Consider the following 27,836-nt stretch of genomic DNA (forward strand, 5'->3'; position numbering starts at 1 on the left):
TAGGACTTTACCAGTGATTATTTGATGTATTTGTTGTGGAATTATTTGTTGTGAATTAGAGGGGATTGACCCCCCCAGTCCCAGTTAATGCTTGTTAATGCCCCCCCCCCCCCCCCCCCAACAAAAAAGGACGTCAAAACAAAATGTATGCAGGGGTCAGTCCTCTATAACTCTCAGAACTAAAGGTACGCAAGCTGTCACTGGGGTGGTACCTTTTCAGAAGGTACATGTTTGTACTTAAAGGGTCTTTTTTATCATATCAAAAGTATATATTAGTACCTAAAATTTTTTGTACTTTTAAGGTGCTAATATGTACCCTTGAGGTATTAATATGGTCCCTTTAGGTACAAATGTGTACCTTTTGGAAAGTTACCACTCCAGTGACAGCTCACATACCTTTATTTCTGAGAGTGTAGAATAAAATAGTTTGCTCTAATCTGCATCTTAAATACAAATATCACTAATTAAATAATAGATATTATGGTGGCTCAGTGGTTAGCACTGTCGCCGCACAGCAAGATGGCAACTGGTTTGAGTCGCGGCTGGGTCAGTTTGCATTTCTGTGTGGAGTTTGCATGTTCTCCCCCTTGTTGGCATGGGCTTCCTCTGGGTGCTCCGGTTTCCCCCCACAGTCTAAAGACATGCGCGAATTGAATAAACTAAATTGGCCGTAGAGGATGGATGTGAATGAGCGTGTATGGGTGTTTCCCAGTACTGGGTTGCAGATGGAAGGGCATTCGCTGTGTAAAACACACTGGATAAGTTGACTGTTCATTCCGCAGTGGCGACCCCTGATAAAAAAAAAGGGACTAAGCCGAAAGGAAAATGAATAAATGACTAAATTGTATTACTTTTCTAATGAATAGAATTACATTTAGTAAATTCTTGTTATTTTAACAATTCTATCATTATCGTAGTTGTAGATTTTATAAAGCATTTTACTTTATTACATTTTAATACATTTGTGGAGTCTTGTTATGTATCATGTACACATTTTGGGACTGGCACATTATAGGTTTTATTATTTAAATGTTAGGTTTTGCATTTACTTTTATTATTGTAATGAACAGAAACACATTCGTAAAGTTTTGTTATATCAGCATTTATATTATTATCATTTAAATATATTAGGATTGAGACATTATCCTAGTTTGCAGGTTTTACTATTTATTTTAATTTAGTAATGAACAGAATTACATTTGTGAAGTTTATGTCATCAAATGATCATTATCATGTAAATATATTGTGATTGGGACATTATCCTATAGCTTTAGGTTTATTTTGGTAATGAACAGTATTACATTTGTAAACTTGTAAAGTTATGTCATTTGTAAAGTTTAAAAGTTTTGTTATTTTAACAGATCATTGTCATGTACTTATATTGGGATTGAGAGATTATTTTTTTGGTTTTATTATTCTTTTTATTTTAGTAGTGAACAGAATTAGATTTATTTCATCAATTATATAATTATTATGTAAGTATCTTGGTATTGGGTTGGGATGGGCAATACAACAAATATGCAATCTCGATTATTTTCATATTGAACAATAACGATATATTCAGATATAAGTTGTTAATGCTTTCATATTTAAAAGAGTATCCCAACAATGACTGCAGCCAGAAAAATTAGAGGGTCCAATCTATTTGAGGGTCAATCTATTTTCGGCTGGCGATTAATATTTGGTTGCCAGAAAAAAAAAAAGAAAAAAAAAAGTGCATCACTAATATCAGCACACTTAAATTCTCATTGTTGCACGTTTCTGCTGTGTGATTGGCTCTTAGATCAATATAAAGTCCAGAGCTTAGCATTGTTATTGACATAAATTTTATTGCGATTTGAAATTATCTCATTGATCAGCCCAGCCCTATAGGATTAGGACATTATCCTAAAAAGTAATATTTTAGGTAATGTTATTTATTTTATTTTAGTAATAAACTGAATTACATTTTGTAAATGTTTTGTTGTTTCATCAGTTATATCATTACCATGTAAATATTTATTTTATTTGTAATTAACAATTACATTTGTAAAGTTTTGGTATTTTATCAATTATATCATTAACATGTAAATATATTGAAATTGGGACATTATCATAGTTTTATAAATTTTGTTATTTTTTTTAATGAACAGAATTACATTTGTAAAGTTGTGAAGTTTTGTTATTTCAACAGTTACATCATTATCATGGACATATATTGGGGATGAGACATTATTTTAGGTTTTATTATTTAATTTATCATTGTAATAAACAGAATTACATTTGTAAAAGTTTAGTTTCAGCAATTATATCATTATCATGTAAATCTATTGAGATTTAGACATTCTCCTAGTTTTACATTTTATTATTTTATTGCAGAAGACTATTTCAAGTCTTTTTTTCTGCAATTATTAATTTTCATAAATATAGTATAGGATTGAGACATGCCCATGGTTGCAGATTACATTTTTAAAATCTTTTTATTTATTTAATTCAATTTAATGTAACTAAAATGTAATTTTTAGAAACGTAAACATTTAAAATATTTCTACAAATGATGCATGAGAGTTCAGTTGCGTTCCTGCAGTCTTGCGCGATTGTGTCTGTCCATAATTTCATCCATCAGTTAAGTCAGCGTTTTGTGGGATGTGTGTAATCAGCTTCTCAATGAAGCAGGTGTCCGGACAGGTGTTGTGTTGTAGCTCCGCACAGCTTTCACACTTTGGGAATATCCATATTCGACCCGAAAACACCCCCCTTCAACCTGCTTTTGGCTCTACGTAATGTACGATACGGATATACGTACAACAAACGCACATTTTCCAGTGAAAGGAAAAGTGTTTTGCGTATATAAGAAGATCTTCAGACTATTGTTCCCCGTGCTACAGGGAATCAGCCGGCATTGATCAAGACTTTGGCTGGATTTCCTTTGACATGCACTTTTATTAAATTGGTTTGCTGTCGGGTGAAGGCAGCTGGAGACGAATCAAGTGGCAGATGAGCTGGCAGGCCGTGCCACAAGTGTGAGGTGAGCGTGAGAGAGAGAGAGAGAGAGAGAGACAGATGGACGGACAGATAGATAAATGATTTCCAGTGGAAGGACAGGAATGGTAAGCTAGCGAGGATAAGAGGCAGCCTGGCATTATCCCGTGCCCTTTAGAATTTAAAAGATGCTGGCATAACATTTAGGTATTTGGGGTGGTGCAGAAAACACACTCGCACAAACCCCCCTTCTTTACAATGATTTGCTTTATGAGGTGCCTGCTGATGCCATGGTAACCCTCCTGTCCTGGGCACGGCACTGGCGCTGGTGTGCCAAAGAAATGCCATGGCAACTTTTTTTTTTTTTTAACCCATGTTGCCCATAAACCTTTGAGATTTAGTAAGTGAAACCAGTGGATTCACAAATTAGGCACAGAAAGTGCAAACAGAAACATGAACTTTAGTGTTTACAGTTTATGTGGTCAAATTGTTGTAAAAATGCTGTAAATTTTACAGTGACAAAAAGCTCTTCTTGATTTCTGGTCAAAATCACAGTGTTCAAATAGACCCTTTTCACATTTTTAGGTTTCTCAGTGGCAGAAGTCGTCATAAATGGGAAAACTTGCGCAGTGAATGGCAGGTCACAACAAATTATTTTTTAACAATCTTATTTGCTTTAATAATAAAAGAAAAACTCCACAATGATGTTATAAAGACTACAGAAAACAGACAGAAAGAAACCAGTCAGTGGGAAGGAGTGACAACAATGCTTGTTATGTTTGATAGCAATAATAACAGTAAAAAGAAAGCACAACAGTAATAACTGACAACAACACTAATAATAAATCACAAGTACTACACCAACTACTACTACAGAAAGTTACTAATATTACAACTACTGCTGCTTCTACAACCACGACTACTACTACTACTACTACTACTACAATGTCTACTACTACTAATTCTACTACAACAACTACTACTACTACTGATATACTACTATAACATCTACTACAACTGATACTACTACAACAACGTCTACTAATACTGATACTACTACAGCGTCTACTACAACTGGTACTGCAACAACGTCTACTACTGATACTATTACAGCAATCACTGCTACTACAACATCTACATCGACAACATCTACTACTTCTGATACTACTACACCGACAACTACTACTACTACTACTACTACTAGAACACCTCTACTACTAATGCCACTTTACCAATGACATCTACTACTACAACAACTTCTACTACTACTGATACTACTACAGCGTCTACTACAACTGGTACTACAACAACAACGTCTACTACTGATACTATTACAGCAATCACTGCTACTACAACATCTACATCGACAACATCTACTACTTCTGATACTACTACACCGACAACTACTACTACTACTACTACTACTAGAACACCTCTACTACTAATACCACTTTACCAATGACATCTACTACTACAACAACTTCTACTACTACTGATACTACTACAGCGTCTACTACAACTGGTACTACAACAACAACGTCTACTACTGATACTATTACAGCAATCACTGCTACTACAACATCTACATCGACAACATCTACTACTTCTGATACTACTACACCGACAACTACTACTACTTCTACTTCTACTACTACTACTACTACTAGAACACCTCTACTACTAATACCACTATACCAATGACATCTACTACTACAGAAACTACTACAACTACTACTTCAACAATCCTACAACCACAACCGTTACTACTACAATGACTACTACTACTACTATAACTACTACTACAGCTACCACAGCAACCTGAATATTGACAATGGTAGAAATACTTGTAATAATGATAATGAGGAGAACAGGAGTAGCATAATATTGATGGTAAAAAAGTAAAAGTAATTCTAATAATGATAATAGTGAGGAGTTGAGGGGAGGTCGGGAAATCAGGAAGAGGACAAATAATAATAACAAAAAACAATAACAATAATAAACAGTAGAAAAAAGTAGAAGAAGAGGCAAGAGAAGAAAACTTTCAAGGATTTAAGATGCTGATGACCATTAAAACGTGTCATAACTGGCTTTTGTAAAGTGTCCATTTGTTGATGACTTAAATTATTTTAGCTGAATTTAATTAACTTCACAGGTCACAATTTGTATCAATTAAACAGACTTAAAGAGATAGTTCCCTGAAAAATTGAAGTTGTCGCCATTTAGTCATCTTTTACTTGTTTTAAACTTTTAACTTTACCTTTGAAAAACTTTTTAAAAAAAGAATTATTTTGTTGAAAACAAAAGAAGATATTTTGAAGAATGTTAATGATAACCATTGACTTCCACAACATGGGCTTCTTCTGAAATTGTAGCCCTATATACATTTCTGTAGATCGCAAATAATGTAGCCAGAACTATATATGGCTGCATTTCATCTTTAAAATGAGCGCTACGGTGCACTAGCAGCTGACCGCTTACCTTCGTATGCATGGCTTTCCCGCTGTTACCAGTTCCAGTGGCTCGTAGCATTTGTCGGCAGACTTAAGATGCAGAGAGGAGATGACCTCAATGACGGGGTTTAAGTCCAGCGAAGAACAGTTCCAGAAAGCATCTAAGACAAAAACAAAAGCCAAAAAATTAAATAAACAGGTAAAAAACAGGGTGGGAATTTGGTAAAATCTGAAAACGTGGTTAAAAAAAACAAAACTTGCTTTTTCTGGATTTATTTTCAAAACATTGTCAGTTGGGTTAAAGGAAGGCAGTGGGTGGGTCAATTTGTGCTTTTGAAAACACTATTGGTTGGGTTTAGGGAAGGAAGAGGGTGGGTCAGTCGATCGTTTAATCAGCTGACCGCGGCCTCTTGTGGAAAACGTACCTACTGGGATGTATTTGCAGCTCTCTAGAAATGTAAATAGGGCTACATTTTCCGAATAAGCCCGAGTTGGGCATTTCTTAGTATATTTTCCTACTATGGGTGTCAATGGTTACCAGTTTTTAACATTCTTTACAATATCGTTGTAAATATTGAATACATTTTTCATTTTTAGGTAAACTATCCTTTAAAATGTTAAGTTAAATTTGCTTAACTTAAAGTTAAAAACTTTAGCTTTGAAAGTTTAGCTAGCATAAAAACGAATTGTTACTGTGTAAGCGTTCAGTTGAGGTTCATCTCATGTAATGGTCAAACATCAGCTAATGTACTCACAGACAGAATAGCATTTTGTTGTATTTCTGTCTCAGGGTTTTGTCCTGGTCTGTTCATGCACAGTTCAGCAGTTTGTCTAAATTGCGTTGTTTGTGTTTGCTGTCTTTTATTAAAAACCCAGTCCACCGTGAAACGACTGACCTTTTCTGATGAGAACACAAAGCGCTATTTATTTTACAACCGCTTCGACCACTTTTTTTCATGGTCGAATCAATTCTTACACTGTAAAACCCAACAGTCAACTTTATCAAATGAAACGAGTGTAGTTAACTCTGTTTACTGCAAGGTAATTCTACTCATTTGAAAAGAGTTTTGAACTCAGTGTTGAACGTAATGAGTTCAATAAAAATCTCATTACTTCAATTTAAACGGAGTAAGTTCACAGTACTCATATAGATTTGTTTCTTAATTCAAATGGTTTGTTGCAATCACTTTCCTCCAAATGGTTTAAGTTACCTTAATTTATTGGCTTTTACAGTGTAATGAAAATGATGAATGAACTTTGCAAATGTTTTTAATGAAGTCTCGTTTAGTATAAATTTGTACACTATTTTTAAATACTTGTTTATACGCTGTAAAAACAAAAGGGTAAAGGGTTCCAAAGTTGCAAAAGCTAAAATTCTAAAACATATATTGGATAAGTTGGTGGTTCATTCCGCTGTGGCTGACCCCTCATGAATAAAGGAACTAAGCTGAAGAAAAATAAATGAATAAATATTTGATCACACTTTAGTGACCATTACCTATGACTTTTGCCTTAATAAACTCCAAATTCGCCGCATATTTATGGCTATTTAGGTAGTAGCATGGGTTTATTTGAGGATTAGAGATGTAGAATAAGGTCACACCGTATATCCACTTTATTAGGTCTAATAAGCAGACAAAATCTTAATAATAGATAGGTATATAAAAGCCACTGGTTAATAGTGACTATTGGTACTTAAACTAATGTGTTACCCTTATTCTTACTCTCAAGTAATCCAACTTATCCTAAATTCTTAATTATAAGGATTATAATGTTGTAATTTATTGTTAATCGTCTTGCACTGACTGATCGTTTCACTTAATAAGACCCCAGGGTATACTAAGGCATTAGATTGTCAAAACCCAGTGTTGGGTTAGTTTTAATTCAATTTAAATGGCACTTTTTAACCCAAAGGTTCAACGTTGTATTCTAATGACCCACCATTTTTCTGAAAGTATCTTCAGGAGCCACAAGTATTAATTTTTAGTCTATACATATATACATATTTAGTCTACACACACAGTTAAAGTCAGAATTATTAGCCCCTTCTTTTAATTATAATTTTTTTAGATAATTCCGAAATGATTTTTAACAGAGCAAGGAAATTTTCACAGTATGTTTGATAATATTTTTTTCTTCTGGAGAAAGTCTTATTTGTTTTATTTTGGCTAGAATAAAAGCAGTTTTTAATTTTTTAAACACTATTTTAAGGACAAAATTATTATCTCATTTAAGCTATATTTTTTTCCGATAGTCTACAGAACAAACCATCATTATACAATAACTTCATAATAGTATTAATTCTGACTTCAACTATATATACAAATATAGATGTACAAATATCCACCTTTTTAAATGTAGAGAACCAAACAAAGGAGTTTCCCTCTAGTTTTCTGACAAAATCTCAAACTGTGGTTCAACATTCAAAAGAGATGGACATGATCGAAATAACCACAAATATTAATTAAATACATTTTACAGGTATTACACTGTAAAAAATTATTTGTGTTGGGACAACATGAAGGAATTAAGTTAACTTACTAGTTTTTACAAGTTTAAGTTGATTGAACATAAAACGATAAAATTTTCCCCAAAAAACTTAATTAAATTTCAAAAAAGAATTGTTGTTTCAGCTCAATTTAAGTCATTTTTAACAAACAGCAAACGTCATTTTTTTGAGTCTATATACATTTTATTTGTATTTTAATACGTTATAAATTGTTGTTGTTGTTATTATTATTATTATTAAATGCTTCTAATTTCAGTAGTATTGTCGTGAAAATTTGAAAATTTGCTTGAAACGCCTTTGAGGATCATCCAACATGTCCAAATATCCCTATATTTAAACTAGAATGTTAATTTTTGAGTGTTTATATATATTTTTATTAGTATTTTAATAAATTTTAAATTGTTATTTATATTAAATGCTTTCAATTTCAAAAGTATTATAATGAAATTTAGAAAATTAGCTTGAAATGTTTTTGAGGTCCATCTAATATGTCCAAATATTCGTATATTTACACTAGAAAATTCTTCAAAATGTATTTTTATGACTTTTAAAGTTCTATTATGATTATTCCTGGCCTCAAAAAAAGAAAGAAAAGAAAACAAAAGTAAAGCTATAAATATATTAAATGATTAAATAACTATTGCAAAGTAGCAGATAGTTTGCTATGTAATATCTCAACAACTTCAAAGTTAACTTTAGGCTCGTATCACATATCTTTCTACAAATATATAGGTATAAGGTCCACCATAAGTGTTACAAGCATGACTGTGGACTGCAGCATTTCAGTGCCTCTAAATGCATCCAAACATTAATAGTTTAAGCGAGTCGCAATACCATCTCTCCTCATCTGATTTCCATATTACCCGAGGTTATCTAGACGTGATGCTCTCTCGCTTGATCTCACTCTCCATCTGACACCATGCCAACTTAGTGCCAGTCCTGCATCTCATACACACACACACACACATACACACAAAGAAGTCTTGTTTAGCGTGTTTTAATTCCCTTAAATTAGGGAGTGGTGCCAGGTCCAGCACAAGCAGCCATCACAGCATAAGCAGACTTATAATTGTCCCTCATCTGACACGCAGCTCCTCATCACAGCTTTGTTGCGTCTCTAAAGAGCGCTGCTGCTCCCAGGACTGCATGTGCTCTCTTATTCACTTTCACACATTACACGCATGCATGACTGCACCGTTTAGATGCGGCTGCACCACCGTAATCAGATAATCAGCAGCGGAAAAAAAAATATGCCAGCGAACTATTCTGAACTGAGGAATGCTACTTAATTTAAAGGGGGATAAAGGAGGAGGAATTGACATGCTGCCTTTAGCCTAAAGAAATCTGTGGGACGCCGGGTTTGTTCTTTACATTTTTCATTAGCGACTGCAGGCATGATCATTTATCCATGGTAACCAGAGTCGCTGGTAGTGTAATAACTGCCATATGGTTACAGCTTTCTCATCATTGTAAATGAATATGGGAACTCTTTCAAATGACTACATTGGGTTTTTGGTGGGTCACTTTATGTAAATTTTGATTCCGTTTTTGGATGACAGTGGTGAACAGTGGTCTCATACCCTGCAAAATGTGTTTTTATTTATTTAAAAAAGTGAGTAAACCCGTTTAACTTCAATTTAACTTAAATTTTAGAATGATGCATGTTACATTTACTTTATTTAAAGGCATATTTAATGACTTTTTAGTGAATTAATTGCTTTTTTTAGTTTACAGACAAACATGAAATTATTTTAACTTATAAATATATAATGTATAAAAGTGAATAAAACATGCACACACACATTTTATTCTACATGTATTTCTTTCTTTTTTATATTAAATATACATTTATTTATTGTCTTTATTTATTTATATATTTTTCAAATTTTGATGTAAAAATCTTGAGTGACCTTTTTTTTTTTTTTTTTTTTTTTAGAACGTTCAACAAGAATACAAAAACCTGCAGAAAGGTATAAATTCTGTGACAACAAAATAGAGAACAGAATTAAACAAGAAGAGAAACCGAAGATTATGCCAGGGGTAATATAAGTTATAAAAAATACTTTAAATCTATCTTAAAGCAAGGTCACAGTGATGTATAGAAGGTCACATAAAATACAGTCTGCTGTGTATTATAGAAAAGAGACAATACCTTAAGATTCGCAGTGTTATTGGTTTTAAAGCTGTAACATTGCTTGGGGTAGAGATTGTATTTAAGTAATAATTCAAGAATGACCTTTAGAATAATTGTAAAGCTTATTAAAAATAATTGAAAATTGTTTTTATTTTCATTATTTATTTATTTTTATATTTAATTTCAATATGTATTTTTGTGTAAAAATCTTTTTTAACTTTAAAATTTAAAACTATTTCATTTTGTAGTTTTTTGTTGTTGTTGTTGTTGTTTAGAATTATTCTTAGAATTCTTAGAATATCCTTTTAAAATTATTCTAAAGCTGTGTAAAAAAATATATATTCTTTTTATATTCATTATTTATTTATTTTTATTTTTAACTGTCATATAATTTATTATTTTTTTACAGATTGTTTAAATTTTTTAGCATGACCTTTAGCAGTTTTAAAATAATGAAAGATTCTTTTTATATTCATTATTTATTTAATCTTATATTTACAGTAATATATATATATATATATATATATATATATATATATATATATATATATATATATATAATCGTTTCTCTTCAATTTCTTTTGAATGTACTTTTTTTACTACTTTTTTAATATTTTAAAATTCTTTTACATTCATTATAGATTTATTTTTATATTTAATTGTAAAAAAATACTGTATATCCAGCTAACTTCATAATTTATCAATTTTAATATAATAGATTTTTAAAAATAAATATGGTGATTTCAAATTAAAAAAATTTCATTCTTAAAACAATTGATTTGATTCGATTAATTTCAAACAAACAAACAAACAAACAAACAAACAAAAAAATCATACACAAAACAATTGTTTATACAAAAAACTTTTCATCATGGTCTAAATGGAGTGGGATGATTTGTATTTACCCCTCCCCCCCACATTACCACACATCATTTGTCTATTACTTCAACCTATTTCTTCTTTTCCTTCTCTTCTTTTTATAACTTTCTTTATAAAACAATCAGTTTTATATGCCAAAACAGATATAAAAAATTATATAAATATTACTAAAATCTCATTTTACACATTTCTTTTTATTAAAATGTCAAAGTATTATTATTCATTTTTTAATGGTTATTTTCAAATCTGAGACTAAACTACATTCATTATCTGCCAACTCATGCATAATTTGATTTGATTCATTTATTTCAAACAAAATATCATACATTTAAAACAATTCAAATAAAATACATTTCATCATAATCTTAAAAAATATATCGACTTATTCAAATACACTTAAAATAACAAATTCTCTATCTATAATCAATCTGTATGTGTTTGTGTGTGTGTGTGTGTGTCTTTTATAAGCCACAACATGATAAATTTGATCAGATAAGCTGTAATAATTACTCAAATTAAAGTTTAAAACAAGAACACGCATCAGCTTCCAGTTATTGTCTTAAACAGGCCTCATTGGATCTTAAAAGTGTATCATACAGCAGGAGCTAGCTAACGAACACAATGTGCTATTAAATTCAATTTCACAAGAGTCAGGTAAACACAACTTACACACACACTTAACCACACACACACAGCATCGACCGCAGCTCCTGTAAGCGCTGTGTTTGACGCAAATATTTGTTTGTATGTACACAGAAACAGTGTGGTGACACCCAGAAGCCCAGTGTTGGTTGGCTGTGCAGGATCGGTATGTCAGTAAGTCTGCTGATGGCAGGCGGGCGGCTGGCGCTGGCTCCGTATGGCTACAGCTGCCCGGATTGCACTTCCTGGCGTTTTCTATGTCAAAGTCCTCTCTCCCTCTCGCTAACACATACTCACACAAACACAGGCATGCATGCTGGCTGCATCCTGCCCGCGCGCTCCTCCTGATTGGTGCTCGCCGTGCGCTTTTCCCCTTTTATTTATTAATTTTCCCGCCATCCCAGGAAGAGGATTTCTTCTGGCAGGAGGGCGCAGGAATGGCGCTGGACAGGCAGGGTGACCCGGGGTTCAGGTGGCAGCTGTGTTATGACTTCTCTGCCAGGTCGTGGCTGATGGTATGACCACGTTCTCTTGCTTTTTTTGCTCTCTCTTTCACTTTTTTTGTTTTTGTTTTGCTGCTCACTTTTTTCCAACTTCGTGAAACTCATTTTACACCATGCTGAAATCGGATATCTATATCTATCTATCTATCTATCTATCTATCTATCTATCTATCTATCTATCTATCTATCTATCTATCTATCTATCTATCTATCTATCTATCTATCTATCTATCTATCTATCTATCTATCTATCTATCTATCTATCTATCTATCTATCTATCACTTGCATTTTCATTGATTTAAGTTTTTTTTTTAAAGCTACTTTAAAGCTAAATCCATTGTTGTCTGTTGATTTGCGATGCAATTTGTTTGGATTATTTTACTAATTTATATTCGTGTAACTATTTGCTGTTTTATTTACATTATTTACATATTTTCAAAACATTTTATGGCCTTCGTTTGATGTAAGTGTAAATAAAAAGTGCCAATCATTATAATTAATAGTTAACTGCGTTTAGTTTAATTTCTTTGGGATCAACTAAACTACATCAGTCAGCAAATATACATTTCCAGTGTGTTATTTCTTGTTCAGTCACACCTTCTAATACATTTATAGTATTAAGAACAACAAATAAATGAAATATTTAGTTTTATTCTTCAAAACTTAATTCTTTCTAACTTTATTTAATTGTTGTTGTTTTTGCTTGAGCGTTGGCTTCCCTGTGTTCTGATCGGAGAATTATTTACATTTTTGTGCTACTTTCGCCTTTTCAATTAAGCCTAATTAATCATGGAAAGCGATGTAAAGCACAACCCCTAAACACAGAAGGTCCTCAGATGAGGGATTTCAGAGACTTCTGTATACAGAGCCTTATCGGGGGATCTGACACAGTTTAAACCTCATGGGCCTTTCATAGAGACTGCCTGCTGTGCTACTGGCTATGTAGGGCAGAGAGAACCAGGCGCCCCGTTTGTGTGTGTGTGTGTGTGTGTGTGTGTGTGCGCGTATGTGTGTGTGTTTGAGGAATAAGAGCAGGGGAGAGCTTGCGTCCTCTGAGGACAAACATAGAGCAAGTTGGAGTTTAATGTTGAAGGGTGGCAAAATCATAGGAGAAGGGGGGATTATGAAGAGAACGGCTTTATGTCAGGGACTACAGGTTGTTTTTTTAAACTAAGCAACTTTAGTTTTGATTCCTGTTCGAGATCCATGAAGGCTATTACAGGCCCAAGTCATAGAATAACCCATCTTAGGACTTTTAATTTGCAGTTTTATAGAATAACGTCCATCTATTGTTGCCGTAAAACCTTGAATTATACACGTTAAATGCATAGTTCACTCAAAAATGAATATATTTACTCACTATTTACTCGCCATCAAGCGGTTTTAGACCTTTATAAATGCCAGATGTTGTTGAACACAAAAAAAAATAGATATTTTGAAGAATGTTGGAAACTGGGAACCATTGACACCCATAGTAGAAAAAAAATACTATACAAGTCTAAATACTAGTACATGTGACCATTTTGTGTGTGTGTTTGAGTGGAGAGCTTACCTTCTCGGAGGACAAACATTGAGCAAGTTGGAGTTAATGTTGAAGGGTGGCAAAAGGGGAGATTATGAAGAGAACGGCTTTATTCCATGGGTTACAGGTTGTTTTTTAAACTGAGCAACTTTAGTTTTGGTTCCTGTTCGAGATCCAAGAAGGGTTTTACGGGCCTATGTCATAGAATAACCTATCTCAGAACTTTTAGTCTGTAGTGTTAAAGAATAACGTTTATCTATTGTTGCCGTAAAACCTTGATCTATACACTTTATATGCATAGTTCACTCAAAAACGAATATTTACTCACCATCAAGCGGTTCCAGACCTTTATAAATGACAGACTTTGTTGAACACAAAAGAAGATATTTTAAAGAATGTTGGAAACTGGGAACCAGCTTTTTCTTAAATTAACTTTATTTTGTGTTCATCGGAAGAAAAAACCACCAGCAGGTTTATGTCAAGTAAAGGGTGAGTAAATGACAGATTCTTTTCTGAGGTAATTGCTCACTGAAGCTCCAAAGAATCTATCCATTCATCTATATCCACCCATCCATCCATCCATCCTTTCCCTCATGGTTGCAACTTTGCAGCTTTTTTAACACACAGTTAATTCCATGTTAGGGTACATCTGCACTACCAAAATGTACTGAAAATAGGAAAGTTTACTTTGCTTTTTTAAAATTGTGTACGAACAGCAACTTTGTAAAATTGATCCCCGTTCATAGAGATCTGCAGAAACGACTAGAAATGCTATATTCTTCATGCCAAGCCAGTAGTTGGCAATAATGTGACTCAGTATCTTGATGAGCACAGACACAGTCCTGCAGTCCGCCATTATTTTAACTGTAAGCTACTCGCACAAGTCTATACTTGAAGTCACTCTTTTCATGGCAAACAATAAAACAAGGCAACTTGATCCATATCTACAGATCTGAAGTCAGCCACACCAAAATGCTTGAAATATAAAGAAATTGTGCCATATATATATTTAAATGTGGTGATTTCCTGTTTTTAGTTCCGTGATTAACTAAAGTAGAACTTTAATCATTTCTAGTGGCACGTTTTTAATTAGTATCATTAAACACAATGTCAAATAATAATTAAGTTTATTCAAAACGTCCGCTTTTTGTATTACTGCATTATTGTTAATTACCTTTTTGGGGTAACAATTTATAAAACTACACACTATAAATCCCCTATTTAGCATTAACATAGAATGACTTCACTATATGCTAAGCATTAACTCTACATTAATAGACATTAGTAAGCAGTTTATAACTGCACATAAAAATGCTTTATTCTTGACTTATAAGCACATTTTAAGCTGTACAGTAGTTTTATTTAGTTAAGATTGCAAATTTATTTTTCATTTGATACAGTTTCATTTGTGTATATTGTTGTTTCTTGACTAGAATATAACTGAGCCTTTAATTGTCATTTATTAGGGATTTTATAAAGCATTAATAGTCCTTACTTTAGATTAGGTCATAAAACTAGATGAAGTTAAGTTAAAGTATTTATTAACATACAAATTTACTGTTAGTATGACTGAATAATAAGATATATAAATGTTAATTTAAATAGTTTAATTATCATTTACTAACTCATTCTGAATGATCTTAAACCACCAACTATGCCTAAATAACTGGTTTGTAAATATTGCAATGCTTAATTTAGTCATGAAATATTATGATTAACAAAGTATGAAAATACAATCATTAAGCACATTTTAAATGTGCTTGTAAGTTAAGAATAGAGCATTTGTATCTGCAGTTATTAACTGCTTACTAACATCTATTAATGTAGAGTTAATGCTTCACAGATAATGAGTTCACTATGCTAATGCTTATTAAATGGTTCGTACACAGCAAAGTCCTCTGGGTAAAATTAACTCTGTTCAGAGAGTATTTGGTCCCTTTTTTTAAATAAGGGCAAACAGGTTGGTAATAAGCAAAGCTGCTGTTTGTGGAGTTGCTAAATGATCCTCTGCTGAGATTTTGAGAAATTCAATGTATTAGATTTCAGCTGATTTCATCTGAGGCTTTCAATCGAGTCAGTTGTAGTTTTGTGTTTCTCTTCTGTTTCTGCTTATTAACAGCAAGTGTTCATCATCATTGCTCAATCATCAACTAATTAATCATTTCATTGTCTCATTAACTTGAGTACCTTTTAACATCAGTTTAGAGAGGGACCAAATACTATCTGAGTAAATTTTTCTCTGAGGATCTTGCTGTGCGTGTAGTTATTGTGTTACCCACTTTGTGCTACTTTTACCTTATTAAATATTTTTTATACATGGAAAACCACTCAAACCATGTAAAACTCGAATTTTAAACTTTAAAAAGTTTTACATTTGAAGTTTAAAGAAACTTATCTCTTTCTTTCACTTTACTGTTCGCGTCTTTTGTTTTTATACACAACACAATCTTTGTGAATGGTCCATTAAAATTATTAATGAACCATCTAGAACTGTTGTAAGGGTTAATTATCTGAAATATTGTTATTCCTTAAATCATGTAAAAGTCTGACTTAAAGGTTGTTTCACCTTTTCTATCCGCTTGTTAAGTGTGACGTCACACGGAGCGGCTTCCGGATCCAAGCGCTTTATTCAACTGAATGGGGAGATTCATGAAATTGTAGTAATAAACGTTTACAAAGCGATTTAAGGCTTTCGAAAGTCACGATCGCAATATATATGTCCATGTCTAATATCCGATGGCCAGAAAGTGATTCATTGTTTTTTAAATTGTTAAAATTTTGGTATTTGTTATGCAGCAAGCCCAGAGATTGTCGTGTACACTATGACTTTATGTAAAATTAAGTTTAATGTGTGATAGGAATAAAACGCGATCATAAACGAATGGTTTCTCCACTAAAATGAATGGCGGCTTGGACCCGGAAACAGTATACATGCGTCACAAACACGTCACCACTTAACAAGCGGATAGTCAACAGAAGAATGTGTCAGTGGGCTCGTTTGACCTATAGCAACAAAACAAAACACCCTAGCAACCGATTATTAAATTAAAATGCTAGTTTATAATTCTGGGACTGATATTCTGCATATACCACATAGACTTGCTTCATCTTTCTCCAATCCTTCAGCGATCTCTTTCTCCCTCACGTTAGCACATCCCTGTCATCTGTTCAAATAATCCTGCTCCCTCGTCCCAGTCCAACTTTCCTCTCTTTTTCCTCCTCGTCTCATCTCATCTCTCTTCTTCATCCATCCAAGCGTTTGTCAATCCCTGGCTACAGATGTCCACACCTCTTCCTCTCGCCCGCTCCATATCTCTGTCTCTCTGTGCACAGATGCCCGCTTTGGCCTGCAACAGCTGTCCCGCCATGTGCTGCTACCAAGTGTTGATGCGCTGTTAGGAAAGGGGAGGGGAGGGGGGCGGCTCATGAATATTCATATTAATTTGGACCCATTCTACCAAACAGAGCCTGGCACTGCCAATGAAGCCCCTCCCCTTGATGAGATGGTGGCAGAGAGGAACCGTGAGACTAGGCCAGACTCTGTGGCCTGATTCCACGAAATAAGACTCGATGCTAAGAGCTGCGAAAGACAGCTGACTGAAAAGCCAGAGAAATGGAATGATGATCCCACAGAAACGTCTCAGAAAGTATCGCCATTAGCGCACTGAAATATACAGTATGGAGATATATTGAAAAAAAAACAGATTTCATTCACCAAGATTTGCATGAACGTCGCCAATCATTTAGAGTACGTATTTACAAATGAGATTTGACTAAAACTGGCCTATCATTTGGATGTTTTGAAGATTCACATTCATACACAATCAAGTTTGCTAGTAAAAGGATACAATAATGAATTTTGATGTCTACTTTTGACACCAATTGCGTTTTTTAAGCTATTAAAGGTATAGGACTTGCCTTTTAAGGGATAGGACTTACCTTTTAAGGTACAGTACTTGCCTTTTAAGGAATAGTACTTGCCTTTTAAAGTATAGGGCTTGCCTTTTAAGGTATATCACTTGCCTATAAGGGTATAGGACTTGCCTTTTAAGGTAAAATACTTGTCATTTAAGGTATAGGGCTTGTCTTTTAAGGTATAGGACTTGCCTTTTAAGGTAAAATACTTGCCATTTAAGGTATAGGGCTTGTCTTTTAAGGACTTGCCTTATAAGGTTTAATACTTGCCTTTTAAGGTGTAGGGCTTGCTTTTTAAGGTATAATACTTGTCTTTTAAGGTATAGGGCTTGCCTTTTAAGGTATAGGTCTTGCCTTTTAAGGTATAATACTTGCCTTTTAGGATATATGATTTGCCTATAAGGGTATAAGACTTGCCCTTTAAGGTTTAATACTTGCCTTTTAAGGTATAAAACTTGCTATTTAAGGTATAGGGCTTGTCTTTGAAGGTATAGGATTTGCCTTTTAAGCCATAATACTTGCATTTTAAGGTTTATGGTTTGTCTTTTAAGGTATAGGACTTGCCGTCTAAGGTATAGGACTAGTTTTTTTTGGAGAATAAATATTTTATAATTATGTATTTATAGGTTCATATTGATGTTTTGGTATAACTGTGTCTATAGAAATGGCCCATCATTTGGACGTTGTAGACCAAATGGGACCAATAATAAGTTGGAAGCACATTGGAACTATCTGATACTTCCTTGAAGATGAATGACTTTTTTTAAACACTGAAAATAAAATCCTACATGGGATTTGACAAAAATTGGTTAATCAATAGCATTCACCCATGCACACAAACAAAATTGGTTCATCAGTGATTCTCTGTAGTGATGTCGTACTGCAAAGTGGTTCTTTGGGTCGTAAAAAGGGAAACAATGCAAGTCCTATATAGCACCAGTAATGGTTCTTTAGTTGTTCTTTAGTGTAAGGTTCTACATCAAGCGTCTTTACTGTAGAGGCTATGTGCCACTTGAAGTGTTTGCCCTATGATTATGAGCCAAAACAAAACACTTTGCCAACAATGCAAACGAAATGAACCGATAAAAAAAGTTTTTTATATTTTAAACACGTTTTGATGGGGCATTAATAAGTTCTTCACATTGTTTTATTGGTTTTTACTTGGAGAAAATAAAATACCTCATGCGATCTGACCAAACCTGGCCAACCATTTGAAAAATGGAAGAGTTCACATTTACAAGTGCTTTCTTAAAAATGATGCTAGATTGTACTTTAAAGTTATTTGGCTTACAGTAAAAGCATATTGGATTCACTTTAAGTGCTACATGGCACCTTTTTATATAAAGACAGGGTTGCTTAGCACCTTAACTACCCTTAAGAACCACTAAAAAAAACATTTCTGGTGTTATATAGGACTTAAATTGGTTCCCCTATGATTATGAGCCCTCAACCACCACAAAGAACTGCTAAAGAATATATATATATATATATATATATATATATATATATATATATATATATATATATATATATATATATATATATATATATATTTATATATATATATATATATATATATATATATATATATATATATATATATATATATATATATATATATATATATAATTTTTTTTCAACCAGATTCTTTGGAGTTATTATTATGATTTTATTTTTATTTTTTAAAGGATTTTCACATTGACAAAGTGGTTTAAACAAAAGAAAACACAAGCAAGATTTTTTTTAAAACGTTTTTTATTTTTTAATTTGTTTCTCTAAAACAGATGAGAATGAGTGAAGAGTAAAATGAGAAAAAGACAATAATGTCTCAATCTTTCTCAATATGAGTATAAGAGCTTTTATAGGTATCTTCACATACTCTGTTGATTTGTTAATTCTCTTGTCTGCATAAGGATGATCTTGGAAGAAACATAACTTAAAGTTCAAATAAATTAGCCCAACTTGAGAGCAATTGAATAATTTATTGAAAGCACCAGTACCTACCGCATTGTACATCTGTAGAGAGTGTAGCTACCAAAGCAAAGTCTTGCAGGATGGAGACAGAAAGATTAAAAAGGCTGGAGCGGGTTTTAGCAGCAGAGAGCTAAGCCGGGCAGGGAAGACAGATGAGGATTGAAGAAGAATGGAGGGAAGGAGCAGAACGGTAGATGGGGCAGGAGAGGTGTATGGTGATAACAGATGAGAAAGGCTGGAGCTGGAGGAGGGGGTCAGTCTCTGGTGTGCGTGTCCTCTGCTCTCTTTCATGAAGAGCCAGGGAAGCAGATTATAGCAGGCCTCCTCTTTCAGTCTCTCCAGGGGAGGACAACCCCGCTCCCCCAGCATCCACTGGCTTTAATGCTCTGCATCCCCCTGGACCAGCCTGGATCCAGACCAGATGCAGCACTTCCACACACACACTCGCACACGCACATACACGAACTGGACATCCTAGCCAACCCATCTGATGGATTTGATCTTGACTTTTCTTTGACCCTGCTGAACTAATATGCATATTCAGGCCAACGCATTGCATTTCTTTGTGGTTTTTTGATGAGTTCTGTTAGTTTATCTCACTCCTCATGTATGCTCGGATGTATAACGTAGGAACTCAGATATACAAACTTTGTGCATTTTTGATTATCATCGTTTTTTTTTAAAGACGTTTTAACCTCCCCCCAAAATCTTGGTAGATGATGAAGCATATGAAAACATGACGAATCACAATATAAATGATCAATAACACTAGAAGTGCTTTTTTTTCACTTAAGCCAGTTAGCAATTATTCAGGGCACTGTAGCAAACCCATTGCAAAATTATAGAAAACTGCATGATCATGTTTCCTACCAAAGAATTCTCCCAAACAATTTTCGTTATTTTTATTATTATAATTATAACATTTTTTTTGTTAAACTTCAGCCTACATTTTTGTGAAATGGCTATGTAAAATGAACTTTATGGGGCAATATGACTGCACCCGCTTTTACGTTTTTTTTTTTGTGAATTATTTTTTTTTTTGACCAAAATAATAACTTAATTGTGTCATCGATTTGTAATGAATACATTTGCCCCACCTTCTCGTCGGCATCTTTAAGAAGAACACTGTAAAAAATGCTAAGTTCCACACAATTCCTTTGTGACCATTTTTTAAAATTGAAGCGGATTGAACATGAGAAATAAAAGTTGTGCAAAAAAAATCTTAAGAAATGTTTTAACTCAATTTAAATAAGTAGTTTGAACAAGCAGCGAGTCGTTTTTTGAGTGAACCTTTAACTGAAATGTTAAGACAATATACCCCAAGTAATTCTTTTCAGATTCGCCAAAATTTAGAGCCTGCCCTCTAGTGTATATGTCATCTGAAACGTGCATCGGAACGTACCCGGAGCAACGTATTTTACATTTCACAAAAAACACTGGAAAAAAACAATTCAAAGATGATTGCTTGGATTTTACACGTTTTTTTTTTTTTTTTTAATTAAGAGGTTGTAAAGAATTTATTTGTGCTGAATTTAAGTAAACTAATTATGTTAAACATTATTAAATTTAATTTTTTTTTTAATTTAACCCATATAAACTGAACAACATGCATTTAATTAATTAGTTGACTGCAGTTTATTTGTAAAATGATCACTATGGAACTTTTACAAATGTTTTTTTTTTAGACCAAAATCTTACAACAAAACAACTTGTGTTTCTATGATTTGTAATTAAATACATTTTCCTCTCCTCCTCATCAACATTTTTAAGAAAAACACTGTAGGACTGCTGGGCTCCACACAATTTTTACACGTTGTTCCAACACAAATCGATTAAGTTAACTTAACCATTTTTACAAATTTAAGTGGATTGAACATTAAACAATTAAGTTTTCCCAGTAAGTCAGGGGTGTCTACACTCTAGAAGGGCTGGTTTCCAGCAGATTTTAGCTCCAACATGCCTCAACACACCTGCAAAGTGTTTCTAAAAAGCCTAGTTAGAGCTTGAATATCTAGCCCAGGTTTGTCTTATTGGGGTTGTACCTAAACTTTGCAGGACAGTGGCCCGCCAGGACTGAGTTTGGACATGCCTGTTGAAAGGCAACCGTGGTTGTCCAGAAAGGCCCCTTTTATAAATAAACTAATTATTATTATTATTAATTTTTTTAAAAAGAATTGTGTTGTTCTAACTCATTTTAAATGAGTAGTTTAAACAAGCATCAATAGTCAATTTTGAGTGAATGTTTATCTGAAATGTATAACAAAACATACCCTAATTCATTTCAGATTCGCCAAAATATAGAGAGCGCCCTCTAGTGTATATGTCATCTGAAACGTGCATCAGAACTTACCCGGAGCAACGCATTTTACATTTGGCAAAGGAAATATAAGATGAAGCATGTGTTTCCAAAGAGCCTTAGCTGTATTTACTTTTCTTTTGACGTAAAGCTGAATTTTCATCTGCTGTACTGTTTTCGCTGTCACACAATCATTTGCAAAGCATACCCTGATTTCAAAACATTTCTTATTATTATCATCATTGTTGATTCTTTAAATGACCAGAAAGTTTAAGAGAACAACATTTAATATAGGGTGTATCGAATAAAAATATGCGTTTCTTTTTTAAAATTGGAACATTGTACCTATTTATGCAATAAATTATTAGCTATGTGTATAATCTCAAATGTGTGGTTTTTGAGTAAAAACCTACAGCATTTTTGGACATACATTTTAGTCCCTCTCATTGTCCTGAAGGGTCCACATGTTGGTCTCTCCTCACGCTGTAAATCAGAGGCAGAAAGCCCTCTTGCTGGTGTAAGATAAGCTCTGCGCTCGCAGGCCTTTCCTCCAGAGACTCGCTCTCCCGAAGCAATGCTGTGCTCCAACCTGATAAGGTGAGAGAGCTGCGTTCTGCTCCAATCCCGATGAAGCCTCACCGCAGATGACCAATCACAGAACATGCTTTCCGTTGTTAATCCCATCGCTGATCTACCTGACATGGTTGGGTCAAGCTGGGAGGCTTAAATGCTTTTTACAGCCTATTCCTCCTCTGATTGTGCTACAGTAGATCATATAGCATTACCGACCAGTGAAAAAAAGCAACATGCAGAACATTGTAAAGCTTTTTCTGCAATAGTTTGATCTTATCAGTTTTCTGCTTCGTTCCACTTTTCAAAAACGCTTTCAAAGCCTTCCCAAGCCTTTGGCAGATTAAGCGCATACTCTTCAGGGGACAGAAACATACACCTTTAAGATGAGAGGAGCTTTGAACATGTTAATTTGGTACACTTCCTAGGGAATTGTTTTAAAGGTTAACACACTTTGCTTTGAAAGTAAAAAAACACCTCTGACATTTTGCTCTACTGCACTCAGTCTGTGAACTGTAGCCATCAGTCCTATATTCTCACGAGCCATCCATCACTGTTAACATGAGAAATATTTGACTTTTCTTCTTCTTATTATTATTTAATTTACATTTATAAAACTATATTTAGTATTTTAAATTTAATTACAGAAAACTGGTTAATTATGCTGTTCCTTTTTCTCTCTTGTAATCAGCATTTCTTTTTTTTTTCTTTTGAGATTTATGTTTGGTAGCACCTTAGTTTAAGTAACAATTCTCACTATTAACTATAGTGGATTATTGCCTGTCTTTTATTACGATGTCTTTAAGAAGAACACTATAAAAATGCTGGGCTCCACACAATTCCTTCATGTTATCCCAACACAAATCGGTTAAGTTAATGTAACCCTTTTTACAAATTTACGTGGATTGAACATAAAACAATTAAGTTGTCTCCCCAAAAACGTAAGAATTGTTTCAACTTATTTTAAATAAGTAGTTTGAACAAACGGCAAGTCATTTTTGAGTGAACATTATTCTGAATGTATAACAAAACATACCTTTAAGTATTTCATTTCAGATTGGCCAAAATTTAGAGAACGCCCTCTAGTGGATGTCATCTGAAACGTGCATCGGAACGTACCCAAAGGAATGTATTTTATATTTTGCAAAAGCATAGACTGAGGCATGTATTTCCAGTAAGTCTTAGATGTAAATTCAAAAATTGCTTTTGGCTGTTTATTATTAATTATAAAGCACACACACTGCATATCCCTATTACTATGGAGCTAATTGGGGCAAATGTCATACTTTGTTTTATTAACAACAAGAAAGTGACCTCATATATTTTTATTCATGACCTACTGCCATTCTAGCAGCAATGCTTGTATGAAAATGTCAAAAAAAAAAAAAATATATATATATATATATATATATAAATATATACACACACACACGCACATACATACATACATGCATATACTCACTGGCCACTTTATTAGATACACCTTACTAGTAGAGTGTTGTACCACATTTTGCCTTCAGAACTGCCTTAATCCTTAGTGGCACAGATTCATCAAGGTACTGGAAATATTTTTTAAAGATTTTGGTCCATATTGACATGATGGCATCACGCTGCAGATTGTTGGCTGCACATCCATGAGGCAAATCTCCCGTTACACCACATCTTAAAGGTGCTTTATTGGATTGAGATCTAGTGACTGTGGAGGCCAATTGAGCACACTGAACTCATTGTCATGTTCAAGAAACCAGTCTGAGATGATTTGCGCTTTATAACATGCTCTTCTGCATACCTCGGTTGTAACGAGTGGTTATTTGAGTTACTGTTGCCTATCAGCTAGAACCAGTCTGGCCATTCTCCTCTGGCATCAACAAGGCATTTGCACCCACAGAACTGCCACTCACTGGATATTTTCTCTTCTTCTAACCATTCTCTGTACACCCTAGAGATGTTTGTGCGTGAAAATCCCAGTAGATCAGCAATTTCTAAAATACTCAGATCAGCACATCTAGCACCAACAACCAAGCCACGTTCAAAGTCACTGAAATGCTCTTTCTTCCCCATTCTGATGCTCAGTTTCAACTGCAGCAGATCATCTTGACCTTGTCTACATGCCTGAATGCATTGTGATGCAGCCATGTGATTGGCTGATTAGAAATCTGTGTTAACGAGCAGTTGGACAGGTGTACCTAATTAAGTGGCCAGTGTGTGTATATATTACAAAACAGTTTGACCAACGTTTTCCTTCATCTGATTATCTTTCATTGTTCATTTTGCCCAATGTTCATATTTATTTTACATGTACAAGTATGAATCTATAATGGTGCGTCTTAATTATGATAAATACTGTAAATAACTACCTGTAGGTGGTTGTAAAGGTTTTGGTTGCTATAGGGTGCTCTTTTTTTAATTTTTTTATTTTTAATTTATTTTTTTTTTTATCAAAGTGAAAAATAAGATGCTTTCTGTGTTCGGTATTGCCCTATAGGAATTAATTTGGTTCATTTTCTAAGCTATTTTTTTCTATTTTCTTACACTGTAAAACCCAACAGCCAAGTTTATCAAATTAAATGAGTGTAGTTAACTCAATTTACTATTAAGTGAATTCTACATTTGAAAAGAGTTTTGAGCTCTGTGTTAAAGGTAATGAGGTAATTAAAAATCTCATTAATTCAACTTAAAGTTCACAGTACTCATATAGATTAGTTTAACTAATTAGTTAAGCTAACCATTAGTTTACTAACCTATTGTGTTTTACAGTACTCAGTTTGTTTGAGTTCTCTTCATTTATTGGGTTTTACTGTGCTCGTATTACTTAATTGACTCAAATGGATTAAGTTCACAGTACTCAATAGGGTTAGTTTTCGAACTTAAATGGTTTGTTGCAATCGATTTTCTTAAACAATTTGAGTTACCTTAACTTATTGGCCTTTACAGTGTAGTAAACAACCTTTTTCTTCATTTTTTTACGCAATGTTCATATTTATCCTGCAATGTCCATTTTACATGCATAGTATGAATCATCGCCTAATCGAATGAAATTCTAGTGGCAGTTGTGTACATAACACACCTGTAGTTGGTTGCTAGGATCGTCTAAAGTGGTTGCTACAGGGTTCTCTTTTTATCTAAGTGAAAAATAAGATGCTTTCTGTGAAGTGCAGTTTCTTGCCCTCTTTTGGAGGTAATTTGGTTCATTGTCTAGCTCATTTTTTCTATTTTTTTTACACTGTAAAACCCAACAGTCAACTTCATTAAATGAAATGAGTGTAGTTAATTCTACTCATTTGAACTCAGTGTTGAAGGTAATGAGGTAATTAAATTCTACATTGCTACAAACCATTTGAGTTGCCTTAACTTATTGGGTTTTACAGTACTCAGTTGGTTTGAGTTCTCTTCATTTATCAGGTTTTACTGCGCTCAAATTGCTTTGTGTACTTAAATGGATTAAGTTCACAATACTCATTAGGATTCGTTTTTGAACTTAAATGGTTTGTTGCAATCGATTTCCTTAAAGCAGGGGTCACCAATCTCGGTCCTGGAGGGCCGGTGTCCCTTCAGGGTTTAGCTCCAACTTGCCTCAACACACCTGTCTGGGTGTTTCAAGTAGACCTAGACCTTGATTAGCTTGATCAGGTGCATTTGATTAGGGTTGGAGCTAAAATCTGCAGGACTCCAGGAACAAGTTTGGTGACCCCTGCCTTAAACTATTTGAGTTACCTTAACTTATTGGCTTTTACAGTGTTGTAAACACTCTTTTTCTTCATTTTATTGTACACAATGTTCATATTTATTCTGCAATGTACATTTAAAATGCATATGAATAATCGCCTAATGTAATGAAATACGAGTGGCATTTGATCTGGTCTTTTTCATAGTGAAAGTTATAATAGGCACTGTTGATTATGCAGGGCTGTGTAATGTAAAAGCATGTCGACTTTTTTTTGGCTGTGCGCAGTAACAAGAGAGGGAGGTGTAATGGTTAATCCAGGCTCAAATGCTTCTTTTGCTTTAGGTTCAGGGAACTTTGCCTACAGATCTGTGATTATACTGTGCACTACCTCAGCGTTTGGCCTGGTTCACTCGCCAAGGTCAGCATTCCTGGCCCCGGCCGTTGCTTAGCGGAGTCTGAGCTTCAGCGCTGTCTATTCAGCTGCGAGTGGCCCTGCTAAATTAAAGACAGGCAGTCAGAAATTAAAGCCAAGCCCAGGAACAGACAGCAGAGACTAAATTCAATCTGGGCTGAACACAATGAATGACTCTTCCTGTCTGGATATTTCACAAACTTTACTTTATAGGTTACCTAAAGTATAAATTTGCATCTCTTAAAACAAGACATATATCGTTTGTTCATATTATTAATCAGCTGAAACAACACAATTCTTGAGCTTTCTGTGAGACAACTTAATTGTTTTATGTTCAGTCCACTTAAATTTGTTAACTAATAAGTTAACTCAATTGCTTCATGTTGTCTCAACACAAATTGATTGTGTTGAACCCAGCATTTCTTTACAATGATCTACTTATTTGCTGTTTAGTAAAGATGTACTATTATTATTACTATTATTATAGATGATTAATAAATTTAGAGAAATTAGGAAGGATGGATTTTTTAGAATGCATGCAGATCATAGTTTTATTTAATTCAGCTGCAGTAATTTGACTAAATCCTGGATGTTTAATTTTCTTAAAATATAAAAATATATCAATCTTTTTAAAAGTCTTCAAAATGTTTTTTTTTAATTCTTGTATATTATTGTAATATTTCATTTTCAAGTAGGCTAAGTATTCAGATTATCAAAATGTATGAGATTGTTGAGAATTGTCATTTTTAGGTAAACCTGGAATGTGTATTAGATTTTTTTCGTTTCATTTAGATATTTTTTAATGCATTTACTTTGTTATTTATATTTTCCCTCTCTCTTTCCGTCTTTTCTTTCTCTCATTTTTTCGTCTTTTCTTTCCTCTTTTTTTCTTTAAGCGTTTGTGAAAAAAAGTTTTGCTGAATTTAGTTGATCGGTTATAAAAAAATATAAAGCAGTATGATTTACAGTAAGTCGCGTTTAACTGAATAAGTGCGCTAGAAATGCACCTGCGCTTCTCATCCTCGAGTTCCTCCTTCCGTCCAGCATTTACTTGATCTTTCCGTTCAAATATGTCAGAACATTAACCGTGAATCTTTGTATTTCTGTCTTTTTGCCCCTTGTACCGTTTCTATTTTTTGTTCTTCTGCTTTTTTTGTAATCCTGTGCATTTCAGTCTTCACTCAGATTTATTTTAAGAGACGAATTCAAATCATATTCTATGTCGCGGACATTCTAAAATAGAATTATGTCCGTATTCTAATAATGACGCAGTTTAATAGTGCATTTTAAGATTGGCCAAATATTATCTTTTAATTTTAAACAATCGCATTTATTTTCTCTCCAGTATTTGCTGGGTTATATCACGCGGAACACACTATTTTTAGATAAATTAATAATGCA

At 33.7% G+C, this 27,836-nt stretch overlaps 1 protein-coding gene and 1 long non-coding RNA gene across 3 annotated transcripts in view; one reads left to right on the forward strand and one right to left on the reverse strand.

Annotated features, from left to right (window-relative positions):
* Positions 1-27,836, forward strand: part of nfixb (nuclear factor I/Xb) — a 332,632-nt gene that overhangs the window by 5,525 nt on the left and 299,271 nt on the right. The window contains exon 3 of the mRNA XM_087243273.1: positions 11,690-12,090. Within this exon, the coding sequence (XP_087099399.1) occupies positions 11,833-12,090 (258 nt within the window). The 5' untranslated portion in view covers positions 11,690-11,832. The remainder of the gene's footprint in view (positions 1-11,689; positions 12,091-27,836) is intronic.
* LOC141381156 (uncharacterized) lies at positions 1,111-27,675 on the reverse strand. 2 transcript variants are annotated; one of them, XR_015480511.1, is made up of 4 exons: positions 27,443-27,675; positions 26,412-26,518; positions 4,649-5,572; positions 1,111-3,940 (listed from the first exon to the last, which is right to left on the reverse strand). It is a non-coding gene; the product is annotated as an uncharacterized LOC141381156 (long non-coding RNA). The 2 variants fall into 2 exon arrangements; XR_015480512.1 differs by having other exon boundaries at positions 26,412-26,515; positions 27,443-27,624.

Source organism: Danio rerio, chromosome 3, assembly GCF_052040795.2.
Source record: "Danio rerio strain M-AB ecotype USA chromosome 3, GRCz13ab, whole genome shotgun sequence".
NCBI classification, from domain to species: domain Eukaryota; kingdom Metazoa; phylum Chordata; class Actinopteri; order Cypriniformes; family Danionidae; genus Danio; species Danio rerio.